This window comes from Rhipicephalus microplus, chromosome 5 (genome assembly GCF_043290135.1).
Source record: "Rhipicephalus microplus isolate Deutch F79 chromosome 5, USDA_Rmic, whole genome shotgun sequence".
In the NCBI taxonomy this organism is placed as follows: Eukaryota; Metazoa; Arthropoda; class Arachnida; order Ixodida; family Ixodidae; genus Rhipicephalus; species Rhipicephalus microplus.
This window is the reverse complement of record NC_134704.1, coordinates 1,655,183-1,673,525: the sequence shown is the minus strand read 5'-3', so window position 1 is coordinate 1,673,525 and position 18,343 is coordinate 1,655,183. Positions and strand designations below refer to the sequence as shown.

General features: G+C 44.4%; 1 protein-coding gene across 6 annotated transcripts in view; it reads right to left on the bottom strand.

Annotated features, from left to right (window-relative positions):
- Nucleotides 1-18,343, bottom strand: part of LOC119174040 (intermembrane lipid transfer protein VPS13A) — a 1,344,268-nt gene that overhangs the window by 502,192 nt on the left and 823,733 nt on the right. For all 6 annotated transcript variants that reach the window (XM_075894208.1, XM_075894209.1, XM_075894213.1 and 3 more), the window contains 2 exons: nucleotides 16,598-16,687; nucleotides 2,261-2,482 (listed from right to left, as the gene is read on the bottom strand). In XM_075894208.1, the coding sequence (XP_075750323.1) occupies nucleotides 2,261-2,482; nucleotides 16,598-16,687 (312 nt within the window). The remainder of the gene's footprint in view (nucleotides 1-2,260; nucleotides 2,483-16,597; nucleotides 16,688-18,343) is intronic.

Genomic DNA, 18,343 nt, shown 5'->3' with positions numbered 1-18,343 from the left:
ATCCTGTCCGCCGACTCACCTGCATGCCCGCCTGCCTGTTTGCATGCCTGTGTGTCTGTCTAGGTAAAAGGGCTTGATGAAATATGTGGCTGTCTGGCCATGACATGAATAACATGGAAACCTTGTTGGGCACATTGTCCAACCCCTCCCTCCCTCCCTCCCTCCCTCCCTCCCTCCCTCCCTCCCTCCCTCCCTCCCTCCCTCCCTCCCTCCCTCCCTTCCTTCCTTCCTTCCTTCCTTCCTTCCTTCCTTCCTTCCTTCCTTCCTTCCTTCCTTCCTTCCTTCCTTCCTTCCTTCCTTCCTTCCTTCCTTCCTTCCTTCCTTCCTTCCTTCCTTCCTTCCTTCCTTCCTTCCTTCCTTCCTTCCTTCCTTCCTTCCTTCCTTCCTTCCTTCCTTCCTTCCTTCCTTCCTTCCTTCCTTCCTTCCTTCCTTCCTTCCTTCCTTCCTTCCTTCCTTCCTTCCTTCCTTCCTTCCTTCCTTCCTTCCTTCCTTCCTTCCTTCCTTCCTTCCTTCCTTCCTTCCTTCCTTCCTTCCTTCCTTCCTTCCTTCCTTCCTTCCTTCCTTCCTTCCTTCCTTCCTTCCTTCCTTCCTTCCTTCCTTCCTTCCTTCCTTCCTTCCTTCCTTCCTTCCTTCCTTCCTTCCTTCCTTCCTTCCTTCCTTCCTTCCTTCCTTCCTTCCTTCCTTCCTTCCTTCCTTCCTTCCTTCCTTCCTTCCTTCCTTCCTTCCTTCCTTCCTTCCTTCCTTCCTTCCTTCCTTCCTTCCTTCCTTCCTTCCTTCCTTCCTTCCTTCCTTCCTTCCTTCCTTCCTTCCTTCCTTCCTTCCTTCCTTCCTTCCTTCCTTCCTTCCTTCCTTCCTTCCTTCCTTCCTTCCTTCCTTCCTTCCTTCCTTCCTTCCTTCCTTCCTTCCTTCCTTCCTTCCTTCCTTCCTTCCTTCCTTCCTTCCTTCCTTCCTTCCTTCCTTCCTTCCTTCCTTCCTTCCTTCCTTCCTTCCTTCCTTCCTTCAGACAGACAGACAGACAGACAGACAGACAGACAGACAGACAGGCAGGCAGGCAGGCAGGCAGGCAGGCAGGCAGGCAGGCAGGCAGGCAGACAGACAGACAGACAGACAGACAGACAGACAGACAGAGAACTTGAATGAGGTCTTGAGGAACTAGCTGGGAGGGACCCACTGGGGCCCTTGGCTCGCTGCTAGCTGCTTCCATGTCAGAATCGAGAGGCCATGCCTCTGCTTTTTTACAGGCCCTTTGAACAGCCATTGAATGGATTTCCAGTGCAGTACTCGCGATGGCATCTTCCCAGCCCTGTTCGCTAGTGTGTGGTGTGTCCTGCAATGCAGTGCCCTAGAGTGCTGAATGTCTCCCCGCAATCCGGGCACTGTGGATCAATATTGTTGTTAATCCGGCTAAGCAAGCCTCTCAAGGAATACTACCTCATCTGAAGCATCCTAAGGGACTTGAGTTCTGCATATTTTGACACACACCATATACCATAGGCCGCAGTATGCAAGTATGCACCATAGTTGACTGATAGTTCGTATTTGTCCTAAAACAGTGAGAATGGACATAAATAATTTCATTGCAAGGGCATTACAAGAAGCTGACATCGGCAGCATTGAGGTGCCGAATGCAAAGAATAAAAATTAGGATTTCAGCGAGAATCGCACCGAAGAATTCTGCAGGGCAATCAGCTATTCTACCACAGAGCCATGCCAGGTCTAGAAACTGATTTAGAAGAAGGTCCTATACAGACGTAATGTTGGCTAAACGTCAATTGTGGTTGTAGCACTGGCTATGTAATTTTATAACAAAGCAATAAAAATGTACCTCTACAACATTGGGTTTATGTCGATTGTGGCTTCAGTGTTGGCTGCCCTTTTACAGCAATCTAATTGAGATGACATTTCTATTCCTAGGATTCACTAAGCTATATTTAGGTGTTAGTTATCCGCAGGAATAAGCAAATGAAAGTTACCTATGCTGGCCACATCATCGCACCGCAATGTGCAGTCTGTTTTGACAACACAGACTTCTGCGCTCAGATGTGAGTGCTGATACTACACCAGGCTGTCCACTATCACGTGGGAGTGGTCAGCATTCCTGGCAAGCCCAATATGGGCATACAACTCCACAATTTATAAATATCTTGATAAAACTGGGCTCAAAGCCAAAAATAAAGTGCAGCACTGCATAAAATCGATTCTCACAGAGCCGAATTTTCTCTATTGTTTTAGTGTACTAGGAAGCCAATGAGACACCGACCCTTATCTGGAGTGGCAGGCCAGTTTTGTTGATGATCCAGTAAGGAGCGTAGAGAAACCATCCAAGGCTGCTGTCCCCCTTGTCAGCCAAGTGGGTGGCAATGCTGAGATGGTAGTGCATGCGCTCCACTTGCTGGGGCCGCATGTCTATTGCTCGTCTCTCGTCTAGGCTCGCCGACAACTGAGCCCTACCCTTCCACGAGAAGCCCAGGTAGTGGGGAACCTGTACAAGAACAACCTTCTCACTGCAGTTTGTGCTGGCACATATGGGGTTAACCACAAGTAACAAAAAATATCATTGCAGAAACTTGTAAATTTGTATGCACAAGTGACAAATTACAAATGTCAAATGATTTCACACATGTCAAAATACTTGTCAAAATAAACTTGTCAAATATACTTGTCAAAACATGTCAAAATAATTTTTACCTTGTGTTGTTATATTACTTGTAAAGAAAATAATACCTTCAGCTACACTCAAACATTGTCATAACAAAGTTGCATCTTGCAAAACAATGAATTCATTATATCTGAAAATTTAGTATAATGGTTATTCCTAACACTGTATTTTTACAAGACTATCTTCAATTTACTTAGTCGTAACCAATATTTCTTTACATCTATGTTCATTATATTGAGGTTTAAGTGTATTTAACAAATATGGCTATGAGGAGATAACTTAACGGAGTATTGACGTGAATTTTAAAGATTGATTGTTGCTAATAAGAACATCGCTTTTGAGAACTTTAAAAAGAATAGTGATGTGCCTAAGAGTGCAACACATATATTTTTAAAAATTTGCAGACCCTAAAGTTTCAACTTTAGGAGTTCAATGCGATAGTGACATCCTGTTCCTAGTGTGTATTTCAAACACTTAGTGCATGAAACTTTTTCGAATTTGCCATGCACACACTATACGGGGCCTTAAGGGAATAGGTGCAGTAGCGTGTGTGCCTTTTCTAGTGGGCTACCGGCTTTCAACCACAGAGCCATTATGATAATCACATATTCTGATGCCCATTGGCAATAGATGCTTGTACCACGCAATATTACTGCAATATTTCATGTTGCATTGTGAAGCATGTATACAGCACACGTGTGTTTGTGAAGCATGAAAGCTACTTTCAGTGCATTTCGAAGCAGACAAACTTCTTTTCCCTGTTTTCACAAGCAAAGGCATGGCTGTGTGGTAGATCTGCTTGCCACACAAACGACCCTGGTAGAATCCCCACTCGGACCCAAACAACTCTGGTTTGGTGCCCACTCTGCTCAAGCATTTTTTATCATTTATTTATTTTATTTGCATGATTCTCAATTTTTCAGCCATGCATAGGATGATGATTTTTCGCTCACAACCAACGACACCGGAATTTCTGTGAAACAAACTCTTTAACGCTATCGTATTAATATCACTATCTTAGAAAGTCACTTTCGGTTTCGACATCGATGGCGTGGCTTCTCTGTGACGTACCGTGGCAGTGTGACATCACAGGGACAGTAATTCGCGATTTATTAGCAGCAGACGTGCCATCTGCTCGCGGTACACGTAAACAGCGATGAGTGCATTGTTCCCAGCAACCCCAACAGTGATTGCTACGATTCCAACTGCATGCACAGTGTAACTGCATTGACTCGTCAGGATAATGTCCATTACAATGAGGCTGGCTTGCTGATGCTCAGCGATGAAAACTTTAAAATCAAAAAAAATATTTCATATGTGCTGGCAGACTTCAGTGTGTGGAGAGTGCTAACACTATATACCAAGGAAATAAAAAACATTCCTTTTGCAATGTCTTAAAATCGTGTCAGTACTGCTTTAAGTATTTACCTTGATGGGGTGCTACCACCTCCTGTAGAGTCGTTTGCACCTTATGGCACACAGTTGTCTTGTAGATTAGCTGCATTTAGGGTTAACAATTATCAAGCAATAAGTAGCACAGTGCTCGCGCAAGGTTCACCATCATCATTATGGCTAGTTTAGTAGTGCCAGCAGTGATGTCGCAAGGCTAGGTAACTGCACAGAAAATATTGGAGAGTAGCTTTGGTGTTTGGTGGCTGCCATGGATGATCGTCTCCCGAGTACCGGGGGATACAGCAAACACAGGTTGTGTCCTGTTGGATCTAGTGGCAAGTCGACAATGGGCGATGCCACCTCTGCGTTACCTTTTGTTTGTTGTTATGTTGATTGACTGTATTGGAATATAGTATAAGGTTGTTTTAGCGTATCACTAGTAATGTATTTGGTTCGGCTGACAATATTGGTGATATAAAAGTAGTTCAACAAATGTGTCTGTTTGGTTTGGTTAAACCAAACATCTTTAATTCACACAGCCGAAGACTGGAACGGCCTTCCCCACTACATCTCTTTCATGGCAACCTCACCTGCCTTCATCAAAGAAATTACATGAGTTATTTGTGGGAAAATTTTGGCATTTTTGTTTATATAACCACCCATTCAATAACATTTTTCTAGGGTCCTTATGGTAAATAAATGAAATCAGATGTCCCGAAAAGGGCCGACACAGCGAATAAGTTGGAAGCAAAGGTGGTAATCGGGGAGGGGAGCTTGAACAAAATGTCAGTTTACATTACCATGTGGCGAAAGAATGCCCTTCCCAAATTTGATACATGGCTCATTTCTATAGGCCAGTTGACATCAGGTTTCGAAGAGCAAATCAATGCCGATCTACACAATCACTAAAATCTGGACACCCACCTAAGGTGTAAGCTTTTGTTCCGCGACTATGGTTAGACACAAGGTTACCCCATGGGTGCTTCAAGACACAAATGCTTAAGATCAGTCGTGTCTGTCTGGCCTACCCACACTAAGCAATATTAATCACGATAGGCAAGAATATAATGTGAGCACCATATAGGTGTCACAAATAGTCACGAAGTCATCATAATGTAAACTTGGGACAGTGAGTCATGTGCAGGTTGCGTGTTTGAGATTAAATTCTGAGTTCTCTCAACGTACTAGATAGGGCCTATGTCTGGAGGCCTAAATACAGTCTGGTCGCCATGGCCTCACAAACAAGCAGCCGTACAAAACAAGTCAGGACTAGGTTGTGTGGTGACAAAGGCCAATGTTGCTGGAGATCTTGAAGATGACATCCCAATGTGCAGAGGCCACAGAAACCATTAGTATCTTCTCTGTAGTCTGCGACACTGACGTGGCAAGACAACTTTGTTGATTAGGGTCATGCTATGAACTTGGCGTTGCTCATGGGGCGTCTTGAGGATTAATGCTGGCCGACCCTTGAAGGGGAGCTGAGGCAATGCAGCATCTCCAAGAAGCTTTGTTGAGGTCGACAGCCATGCCATCACGTCTTCTGGAACCAAATGACTGTTGCTCTATTACGCTGCAACCTTCATCTCCTAGAGCCATGCAGACAATGCCAGCTCCACATTACCTTTTCAAAGGGACCTCAGTGTTGCCAGATGCTAACAGAGGCCCCACCAAAAAGCAACTCAAGTTAAGTAAGAAAGCTAAATAAGAAATGAAAACTGAATAAATTTTTTCATAGTTGAAAATGTTTTCAATAATAAAAATGTAATGAAATGTGAAGGAGTTGGAAAAAATCACTTTTATGTGCATGCTACTATAAACAAAATCACATATTCAAGTTTCAACATTGTCTCTAGAGTAGAGCTCTATTAAATCGAATGCAAGTTTGCCAGAGCATGATTAACGTTAATTGTCGATTCCCCCAACATATGTTTGCATTCAACACTCAACTACTCAAAGTCGTCAACTAACATACCCGAGGGTAAATCAGACCTCGGGGGTAAAATGAACGCCACTGACAAAGCACCGAATTATAACGGAAGAGGCGGCAAGACCTATTCGACAAAAATACTGCGTTTCACCAAAAGAACGTGAAGCAATCCAAAAACAAGTCCAGAAAATGCTCGATAATGACATCCTTCAATCGTCAAAAAGCCCTGGGGCGTCACCAGTAGCGCTAGTTAAGAAGAAAGACGGCAGCTTAGGCTTCTGTGTGGACTACCTCAAGCTGAACCACGTGACAAAGAAAGACGTATACTCATTACCGCGTATTGACGATTCGCTTGACAGGCTGAAGCACGCACGCTTCTTCTTGTCGATGGACCTGAAAAGCGGATATTGGCAAATCGAGGTCGATGAGTGAGACAGAGAAAAGACTACTTTTGTTACGCCTGACGGGCTTTACGAGTTTAAGGCCTCGGCCTTCGGATTGTGCTTAGCTCCAGCAACATTTTAGAGACTGATGGATGCTGTCCTATCAGGCCTTAAGTGGCAGACATATCTGGTATACTTCGACGACATCATTGTTTTCTCAGCAACCTTCAAGGAACATCTCAGAGGGCTGCTATTAGTATTTCGAGCAATACGGTCTGCCGGCCTAATGCTGAAACCTGAGAAATGTCATTTCGGTTTCAAGGAACTCCGATCCGATTCTTAGGACATGTGGTGAGCCATCAAAATGTTCGTCCGGACTCCCACAAGATCGATGGCGTCCGAAAATTTCCAGTGCCAACAGATAAAAAGGCCATGAGACGTTTTCTTGGCCTCTGCACCTACTAACACAGATTTATTGGCAATTTCTCGCATGTAGCGTTGTCCTTAACACGCATAACGAGAGAGGATGTTCCATTTTTATGTGGCGAAGAAGAACAAGCAGTATTTGACGATCTACGACAGCGCCTGCAGACACCACCTGTGCTTGCTCACTTTGACGAGGACGCTCCTACCATGATCCACACCTATGCCAGCAACGTAGGTTTAGGTGCTGTCTTGTCCAGTGGCGAGACTCGGCCGAGCGAGTGATCGCATACGCAAGTAGGACGCATTCCGTGCCGAGTCCCATTATTCCACTTTGACGATCTACAACAGCGCCTGCAGACACTGCCTGTGCTTGCTCACTTTGACGAGGACGCTCCTATCATGATCCACACCTATGCCAGCAACGTAGGTTTAGGTGCTGTCTTGTCCAGTAACGAGACTCGGCCGAGCGAATGATCGCATACGCAAGTAGGACGCTTTCCGTGCCGAGTCACATTATTCTACAATAGAAAAAGAATGTCTTGATGAAAAAGAATGTCATGGGCAGTTATGAAGTTTCTCCCACACCTCTACGGCTGTCCCTTTCACGTAGTCAGCGACCACCACTCCCTTTGCTGGCTGCCAAACTTGAAGGACCCATCTGGTCAGCTAGTGTGCTGGAGCTTACGCCTACAAGAATTCGATATGACGGTTGTCTATAAGTCGGGATGGCAACACTCCGATGCTGATTGCTTATCCAGGTCACCTATAAAGCAAGATGATGTCTCAGAAGAGGATGACATGGAATTTTAGGAGTGGTCGACACGGTCACCATTTCGTCTAAGCAGAAAGATGATGATGATATATTGTGTTTCTTGGGCAAAGGGCCACGTTATGGCCAAAGAGTGCCAATACATACGACAAAAGATTTGGGCTATGGGTATGATGAATGGCTGTAAAAGGGCCTAATATTCCTCACTCTAAAGGTGGGTAAACATATAGGGAATAAAATTATGAGAGTGACATGAAATGTGTAGAGTGAAAACTACTGGTCAATGGTTCTGATTATAAGCTATGAAGAGATTATAGAGCACGAATGTCTCTCCAGCGTCCTTGTCTCCAAGGGCCGCGAAACATGTGCTTTGTAATGTATGTATGGCAGCAACAACCTCTTGTGAGAGGTTGTTCTACAGCTTACCCGGGTAGATCACGTGGAAGTTGTGAACATCTTTTAAAAATGCAAATAATGAATGATGTTTAAAAAGTGTATCTCTGCCGAGGAACATCGCCGGGTGAAGAGGCATTTGTTCTCGGTAGGATGTTGAAAAATACTTTTTTCGAATAAGAGCTAATTCACTGCACTGTATCAAAATATGTAGGACACTAAGAGGTTCGCCGCATTTCTCACACATTGGTAGATCACCACCGGTCAGAAGGTGTGAGTGTGTACCATATGTGTGTCCGATACGTAACCGACAGAGTGCTATCTCTGTACGGCGTGTTTGTGATGTTGGTGGCCAGTCACCAAGGTAAGGCTTGATTAAATGTAATTTATTATGTACTTGTCCGTCCTAAGTACGCTGCCAATAATCCCTCAGTTTTTTCTCAAAAAGGGTTTCAAGTCCATTACGGGGACAGCTACAGATGACTGCGGAGTGTTCGCATGGACTGATGTTGCGAGGTTATCCGGTATCCTGGTACCCAACATACTACTACATGCTGTTTAGATGCCTAAATGGCACAAAAGAGAGAGTATAGCGAAGCAATGACAGGATTTTTGTAATTTCTGATGGCTTTTAAAGTTTTTACAACGCTTAATGAATCCGTGTATATGACTGCATTACTTATTTTCGTTTCTTTAATGTGTTTTGCTGCTGCCAGTATTGCATAAGCTTCAGCTGTAAAAGTGCTTGTGTGAGGGTGGAGAATACTGACATCCGAAAAAGATGGGCTCACCGCTGCATAGGATACACCCGTGCGAGTCTTTGATGCATCAATGAAAAATTCAAGATAGGTATATTTGTGTGCCAATCCCCAGAAGTACATCTGAATGTGTAGGGGTAGGGCATGCTTTGTCACAATCATGAAAGATGTGTCACAATTTATAACCTGCCAGTGCCATGGCGGGACGCATGTAGTAGAAGCCATTACATGGTGTTCGAGCAATGCGACGCCTGTGTCCAAAGCTATTGCTCGAACACGCAGCGAGAAGGGCTGTTTCAATGTGGGTCGGTTTCGAAAGAGCTGGGAGCTGGATGTGTCGTTTACAGCAGGGTATGTAGGGTGGTCGGTCTTTGCGGTTATCTTCAAAAAATATGTAAAAGACAGGTACAATCTTTGTATATGTAGCGACCATTCATCTGAGTCTGCGTAGAGGCTTTCCACGGTGCTTGTACGAAAAGCTCCCGTAGAAAGGCGAATGCCTAGATGATGGACAGAATCCAGCATTTTCAATGCCGTTGGTGGTGCGAACTGGTACACTATCGCCCCATAGTCTAGACGTGTGCGAATAAGGCTTTTGTAGAGGCTCATCAGACATTTTCTGTCCCTGGCCCAACTTGTGCGGGACAAGACTTTTAGGATGTTCATTGTTTTCATGCATTTCTCCTTGATGTACTTAATGTGTGGTATAAACCTGAGCTTCGTGTCTGGAATTATGCCTAAAAATTTTTGTTCACTCTTGACAGCTACGTGCTCACCCTGCAACTCTATATGAGGATTAGGGTAGAGTCCTCTCTTCCTAGAAAACACAACACAGGAGCTCTTTAGTGGATTCAAACTGAAACCGTTCTCATCTGCCCATTTACACACCTTGTTAACACAGAGCTGAACCTGTCGCTCGCATGCCGAGAGATTACAGGATTTAAAACCTATCTGTCGGTCATCAACGTATGCTGAATAAAAGATGTTACGTGGGATGCACAATCGTAGGCAGTTCATTTGGACTACAAAGTGAGTACAACTGAGGACACCGCCCTTCGGTACTCCCGTTTCTTGCACGAACGGTCGTGACAATGCATTGCCCACTCAAACGCGAAATGTACGATTGGACAGATAATTTTCGATTACACTTAGCATATTACCTCGTATACCTAAATGGGTGAGGTATCTCAATATTCCAAAATGCCACGTTCTATCGTATGCCTTGTCCATGTCAAGGAAGAGAGATAGAAAAAACTGCTTATGATTGAAAGCTTCGCGTATTTGCGCCTCTATGCAGATGAGATGGTCTGTGGTGGACCGACCCTCTCGGAATCCGCACTGATATTGGTTGAGGAGTTTGTTTGATTCCAAAAAATATAATAATCGGCAGTTTATCATCTTTTCAAATAATTTGCAGAGGCAGCTAGTCAGAGCAATAGGCCTGTAACTCGATAGGGAAGATGGATCTTTGCCCTGTTTAAGAATAGGTATTACTATGGCCTCTTTCCACGCAGAGGGAATCTCGCCAAAAGCCCATATGGAGTTACACAGACAGAGGAGACTTTTATGTGTTTCTTGAGGTAAGTGTTTAAGCATCTGATATAAAACACGGTCCAAGCCTAGGGCTGATTTGTTGCAGCAGTTTAAAGCTGCCTGCAACTCAGCCAAGCAGAAAGGTCTGTTGCATCGCTCATTTTTTCCACATTTACGTTCAAGTTTTTGCCTTTCTACTCTCTCTTTGTATAGTTTGAACGTATCAGAATAATGCGATGAGCTGGACATGTGTTCAAAGTATGCTCCCAGGGAGTCTGCTTGATCCTCCAGGCTGTTACCCTCTGTGTCTACTAGAGGGAATGAGTGTGTCTGTAGGCCTCTCATCTTATCCACTCTGTTCCAGACCTTAACTTCATCAGTATAGGAATTAATGCCTGACAAAAACTTCTGCCAGCTTTCTCTCCTTTGCCTGTTGGCGCGTCCTTCGTCCTTGAGACTTTACTTGTTTGAAATTGATCAGATTCTCTGCAGTTGAGCAGTCACGCAATAGACACCACGCTTTATTCTGCTTTTCGCGAGCATTCCTGCAGTCAATATTAACCATGGGACACGACGTCCTCAGGGACCGCAACTTGTCTGGGGGATACATTTTGAAGCAGCATCAATAATAAAAGCAGTGAAATACGTAGTGGCAGAGTCGATTCCTAGAGAGGAAATCTCGGCCCCCGATATAGTACTAAGACTCTGGTACTTCTCCCAATCTGCTCTGTCTACCTTCCAAGTTGGAGCCTGAGGTAGAAATTCATTTTCTTTTGGCGTCTTCAGTAATATGGGAAAGTGATCACTCCCATAGGGGCTTTTCATAACATCCCAATTAAAATCAGGAAAAAGTGTAGGAGAAACAATGCTAAGATCAATGCACGAATACATTTTGTTTGCCAGGCTAAAAAATGTTGGTTCTTATTTAAAATGCATGCATCTGTGGAAAGAATAAAGTTCTCAATCAAGCAGCCTCCCGCATCACTCCTCGAGTCACCCCAAAAAGGGCTGTGGGCATTAAAATCACCAAGGACGATATATGGTTCAGGTAGTTGATCCATAAAAGACTGAAATTCTTGTTTCTGCAGCTGATGAGAAGAAATGTACACTGAGCAAATGGTAACAGGTTTCCTTAAGACAACAGCACGAATGGCCACTGCTTCGAGGGCCGTTTGTATCTGGAAATCTTGACACGCTATGCATTTGTCTAATATAATAGCAATGCCACCTGATGATGCGATTGCATCACATCGATCTTTGTGGAAGATGATGTGGTCTCTAAGAAAATTCGTATGTTTTGGTTTCAAGTGTGTTTCTTGCACACACAGCACTTTTGGTGAGTGTTTGTGTAAAAGTTCTTGGACATCGTCGAGGTTTTTAAGCAGTCCTCTGACGTTCCATTGTATAATTTGTGTTTTCATATTGGGTGTAAAGTAGTGCTGTGTGTACAGACTGGGGGTGACTTACTTTACAGAGCCTTTAGGGGGCCCTGTAATTGGTGTTTTTTCTTTCTTGGAGCGGTCAAGGGGCTCTCGCCGCTCCTTCAGCGCAGTTGGCGCTAATGGGTCAGTGGTGTCAATCGCCTCTGGAGAGGCGCCAGAGAGTCGTGTACGTGGGGTAGGCTTTGTCTTGGCAGACAAAGCCTTCGCCCCTACCCGGCCAGAGGTCAAGGGGACCTCTATAGCTTTTGTGGTGCCCTGGCTGCTGCCAGGGTTCACAGGGGCCTTTGGTAAGGCCGTGTTCAAAGAGGGCGGAGCAGCCAGGGCTGCTTCTCCAGTGGGGTCTGCTGGTGGTTGCCTCGGCATGCCAGGCGTCGTCCGGAGCTTCGCCGAAATCCGTAGTGATGCTGACCCCCCTTGCACCACTTCAGCGAATGACTTTTGCAGAAAAGTGTGCGCTGCGCACTGTCGGGCTTCCCTGAAACTGAGATGTTCTTGAAATTTAATTGTGAGAATTTGTTTTTCTTTTTTCCAGGCTGGGCGTGAGCGAGAATAAGCGGGATAGTCACCATGACAGTTCGCGCAATGGGCCTCAGCCTCAGACTTACAGTCATCAGCAGAGTGCCCTGTGGTGGCGCACCTTGTGGACATGAGCTGCTCTCGACAGCTTTGGGAAGCATGGCCAAATCGTTGGCACTTGAAACGTCTCAGGTTTGGTATATATGGTCGAACACGGAGCATGAGATAGCCTGTAGCGACTGTTTCTGGTAGTGTGTTTGTTCCAAACGTCAGTACATGGTGTTTTCTGGGGGCGATCACTTAGGAAGGGGTTTGGTGATCCCATGAAAGAAAGGGTTTGTTTGGCAACGGCGCCTACCACCCACCACAAAGCCCAACTAGGGGACGTGGCAGAGCATGTGAACACGTCTGCGCAACGCCAGCAGTACGCCATCACTATAACCTAATATGGTTTATCCTAAGTTGGATAAGCACACAAGGTTAACCCTTGCCATCAGAAAATTTGGAAGTAGATGGAAAAAAGAAGATTACAGGACAGATAAAAAGTGGGAGATAAAGACGAAGATGTAGGGAGAGAGAGATAGGAAAAGGCGACTGCCGATTTACCCTGGGTGGGTCAGCCCAAGGGTGCCGTCTACGTGAAGCTGGGGCCAAAGGGGTGTGTTGCTGCTGCTGGGGGGCCTTAAAGGTCCAATCACCCCGCATTGGCTCAACCCCCAGGATCCCCTTTTCCCTAGACACGGCAAAGCCATGCACGGCTAGGCATGGGAGGGAGTCAAAACTCCCCCGTTAGCTCGAGTCCGTGGTGTCGCTACACACCAAACGCCTGCTTGCGCAGACGCCCCTGCGGGGTCTAAGAAGAAAGAAGACAGCGAGTTGCTTCCTCTTATTAATTTTCTTAACGGCCAGTCTACAAGCGTTCTCAAGATATTTGCAAGGAGCCTGCCATCATTCTGTTTGCGCAGTGGTGTCCTATACAAGAAGAACTTTTCCTCCAGCAAAAGTGCCCACGTCCCGACATCCATTCGCGATGAGATACTGAGCACTCGCCATGACAAGCCAACCTCTGGCCACCTCAGATACACGCACACATTGGCCAGAATCTAACAGAAGTACTACTGGTTGAAGCTTCTAGGCACTGTAAAGCATTACGTCCGCACATGCCTCGGTTGTCAACGAAGAAAATCGCCACCTTTAAAACCAGCTGGATCGTTGCAACCAGTTCAAGTGCCCACCGTGCCTTTTGCACAAATTGGAATGGATCTCAGTAGACCATTTCCGACTTCGCATACTGGAAACAAGTGGGTAATTGTCGCTACTGACTATCTTACTTGCTACACAGAAACAAAGGCTTTATCAAGCCGAATTGCAGTAGAAGCGGCACGATTTTTCATTGAAAATATATTTCTGAGGCATGGTACTCCTAGGATTATAATAACGGACAGAAGTACCGCTTTCACGACCATGCTCCTTAAGTCAGTGCTTGAACTCAGTGAAACAGCGCATCAAATAACTACCTCCTACCACCCACAAACCTACGGCTTAACGAAACGCCTCAACAAGACAATTGCCAATATGCTGAGTATGTACATTGATGTGAATCATAAAAATTGGGACGACGTTCTATCATACATGACGTTTGCCTATAATACCGAGCAGCAGGAAACTCCCCGAAGCACGCCATTTAGTCTTCTTTATAGCCGTGAAGTGACGACAATGCTTGATGCCATGTTGCTGCATGACTGCGACAATACAGATACGAATGCTCAAGCCTTTACCCAATGAGCTGAAGAGGTGCGGCAACTAGCACGCGTGTGAATCGCCCGGCAGCAGAGTTATGACACACAACGTTATAACCTGCGACATCGATACGTCACTTATCAACCAGGCGAGAAAGTCTGAGTTCGGAGCCCTATTCGCCGACGCGGCCCTTCTGAAAAGTTACTGAAGAAGTATTTTGGTCCCTACAATGTTGTACGGCACCTAAGTGACATGAACTACGAGGTCATCCCTGACAGTTCCTCGCAAACTCCCTAACAGAAATCAGAAATTGTACACGTTGTACGGATGAAGCCATATTGCAGTGAGCCAAATGCATAATACGTCAACTGCATACACCGCGTATTTTGTAGCAGAGCATCGGGAGGATGCTCTTCCTGGAGGGAGGCAAATGCCGCATTCAACCTGCAGAGAAGAGCACATGCAGCAAGAAAGAAAGACGAAGTTCTTGCCCGGTCCTCGTTACGAGCACCTTGCATTTAATTAAAGTGAGCTATTCTATATTCGACTTCTGCTGTGCCTGCGTCGTGACAATGTCATGTGCGTATGTAGCAGCAACTGCTTGAAGAACAGCGGGCGCCGCAGTTGATTGCTATAAGCTTAGCGCTTTTGATTGTTGGTGGTGTTAAGAACTTTTACTATTAAATCCAACAAATTCGTGGCCTGGACCTAGGCCCCCCCCCCCCCCCCCTGAGGAGGACTGGAGACCCAGTCTCCACACTACCTCGTAGGCTTGCTGGATAGCCCATAATCGATCTTGGAGGTTGGAGCTGCGCAGCGCAGCTGTCCATCGCGCCGCAGTCTCATCTGTGGAGACTGCATTTTCTTCTGCTAAAACTGCACATTCTCTTAGAATGTGCATAGGAAATGCGTGAGTTTGATCATGAATATAGATTGAGATTTTTTGGTCATGAATATAGGTCGATAGCTAGTTATGAACACTTTTGGAAAAAAAAAATGTCGACCTACATTCGAATAAACACGGTATAATTACAAGATAAGTGCAAATGAGGCCCCCAAACAATCTCCCCCCCCCCCCCCAAAAAAAAAATGACGAGCAACTGAAAAATTTCACAATTGACTTGGCAAAAAAAAAAAAGAGGCCCAAGTTCGCTTATTATACACAAAATGATAAACCCTGGTTCAAGTTCAAGATGCACATTGATTTTCAAACAGCAACTCTTGGTTGCTATGCCTACACCAGAATTTCGTTGCATGCATATCTTAATAACATAGCATTTCGATAAAAAACATGCTAATTGTGATTGTTGCAAACTCAAAAGCTTCAGCACATTTTGCACAAATAAAATTTGGCAGATCCCACGTATACCTTGGCAATCTACCTTATGCGAAGAATGTAGAGGGAAGGTGAGTGTGTGGCAATTTTTGTTATTGAGCGACACGTCATGAAATGATGCTAAATATATGAACAATTGTCGCATGCACAGACATATGTTGAAGACTTTCAGATGTTTATATAATCAGTTGCTCGCACTTGTGCAACAATGCTAACAGGCACATGCGTATTAGCAACACCAGAAGCTGTTACGAAGTGCTGATGCTCGCAAGGATATTGGCTCTGTTCACTGTAATACATCAATCAATTTCAGCACATAGCATCCTTTAGTACAACCTCCTTGATGGCACCTTACATCAATCAATTTCAGCACATAGCATCCTTTAGTATAACCTCCTTGATGGCACCTAACCACAATTGACGTTAACCCGATGTGATGGCTGCATCAAAGGAGTATATATGTAATATTCATAAAATTGAATAGGCAGCACTTCAACTACTATTGACGTTTCACAAAAATTGGCGTCTATTTGAAAAGTTGCTCCGAGTGGCGTAGCTCTGCAGTAGAATGCTTCGTTGCCATACAGAACGCCTCAGTTCGATTCCAGTTGGGGCCCTGACATTCATTCTTTGCATTCGTCGGGTAGACGCTATCGATGTCTGGTATTTCTTAACGCTCATGCATTGCAATTGCCTATGTGTGTTCTCGTCGTTCCTGGGTAGATAGTATATACTAAGTGTCTATCACCCGTGCCACATACCCGCATACCAGCAGCACATACCCGCCCGTGTGTATGTGCGACTGTCTGGCGGGAGGTGTTTGACGACAAACGCAACAGCATTGTGACATTATTCATGTCTTGACCAGCGCGTCTTATTTGTCAAACTATCTTACCCTCGCATGCTAACTTTGGTTCACGCCAAGTTAAGGGGGTAACCACGAGAGCACCCAAACAAAAGCGGTTAGACAGACAGACAGACGAGTAGGTAGGCAGGCAGGCAAGCAGGTAGGAAAGTAGGTGGGTAGATATGCTCAAAGTCGCCGAAGTTCACTAAGAAATGCTTCGCATTTAAAGAAAATGAAATGCTGAAGCATATGACCTACCTGCCTTAGTTGCTAGGCGGCTGTAGATGAAGACAAGACACAGCTGAACCTCACTAATACAAATGTTTCAGTAAGAAGAATGTTAGGTCTACATTGTATCGTGTTGCTATCACAGTATAATGGTTATTTTGAAGCACATGGCAGTGCTTTTTAAGAATGCATGCCTGTATGCTCAATGTTGATGCATATTACTCCACAGGAAAAATCAGAACACACACCTCTATTGAGACTTCCTCACTGTCGTTAGGCGACACAGAAAAAATAGCAGCTGAGTCACCTTCATCCAGCTTGATCTCCCCAGGAAATCCCTGCAGAAAACGCAGATTTAAACAAGCATGACATATACTGGCAATGTGGACCTCAACTAACACATGAACACTGAAACGTATCTTCACGTGAAAAGTAGAATGTGAAGAATTTCAGAGGAGAGAAGAAACACAGCAAGCGCCGTGTTTATTTTAAATCTCTCCCCTGAGTTCCTTCACTTCTGAGCTAAATATATGTAGCAAGCTATACATCGCCAACTCGCCCAACAGAAAGTTTTACTGAAGCGCATAAACATCATGAAGCAACCTGTTCATGTTCACTGTTTTTCTATGCATTTTTACTGGCTACCTTGACACAAGCCTGCATTGAAAGCAACACTACGTAGATAGCATAGGTTCTTACTGATGTTATTATTGAATCCACGTGATGCTTTTGATGTGCAGCATCCAAGCAGTAAATGCACTAGAATCACTAGGTTGTGACGGAACGAAGACAATGCCGCATTTTATTTTTTATATCTATGGCTATAACTATGCCTATGCCTTTTTATGCTTTGTAATATTATTTTTTGTCTATTTCTTTCTTATCTGTTTTGTTGCATTTCACTTATTGTATTTTTGATCAGATGCTTCTTTTCATTGCTGTACTCAACACAGAAATGATGGAGAATGTATCGCAAACGTTGTACCTTGTGGTGATGTTTGTGACACACTATGAGCTACCTTTAGGGGCACTAAGCATGCCACTCACTATAATATACCTGTTACAGATATTTTTTATAGTCTATGCTACTAGATATCCCCACAATAATTGTAAACAACAACAAGGATGTAAGCTTTCATATTCATTAACCCCATTCACCATGAAACTGTTGGTGCAGACAAGATAGTTTTTCTTTTTTATGCATGCTTTATTTGTGGGGGTATATCTTCATATAACTATGGAGTCATTGAGGAGCATTTGTTTTTATCGCTGTTGGCAATGCTTTCTGACATGTTTATATCTTCACCACTGTCATAGATTCAAGGGATTGCGGATGATGAACTGAGACAAGACTTGAATATCAAAACTACACATTTATTAAGCACACGCATGGCAATCTAAAAATGAACAAAAATACTGTTAATCTTGGCAACACTTCTGTAAAAAAACAACACCACAAAAGCATTAGGTAACTACATAGTCAACTCTAAATCGTGCCATTGAGTCTTTTCTGATAAACAATTCTGATTTTGAATATAACTGTGGCCCTGTCGCCTTTGATCAGCAAGGTCAATCTGACTAGGTTAAAGGAGCCCTGAAATACTTTTTTAAGTAACCATAGAATGAATTCACTGGAAGAGCCTATTACCTCACGAATACAATGCTGCAAACATTTTAAGAATCCATCCAATACGAGTGGAGTTACAAAGATTTGTCGCATGCTGCAATTGTCGTGTGCACACGCGTGGACAAGCCGCGACCTCCCGCGGTGATGTCTGTAACGACCGAACCCGCCATGTTAAAATCAGCCAATGGCTGATAGACCAGCTTTCTAGGAGTAATATTATTTGAGTGTCTTTCTTCATTTGTCGAGAAAATTAAGAGAAAACAATTTTTAGCTGACTTGGATAATGTATTGTGATTTTTGGGCCGCGTGCTGCGCTACAATATTTGGCTTGTGTGTTGTCCGGAGCCTTTTACTACCAATTGGCACC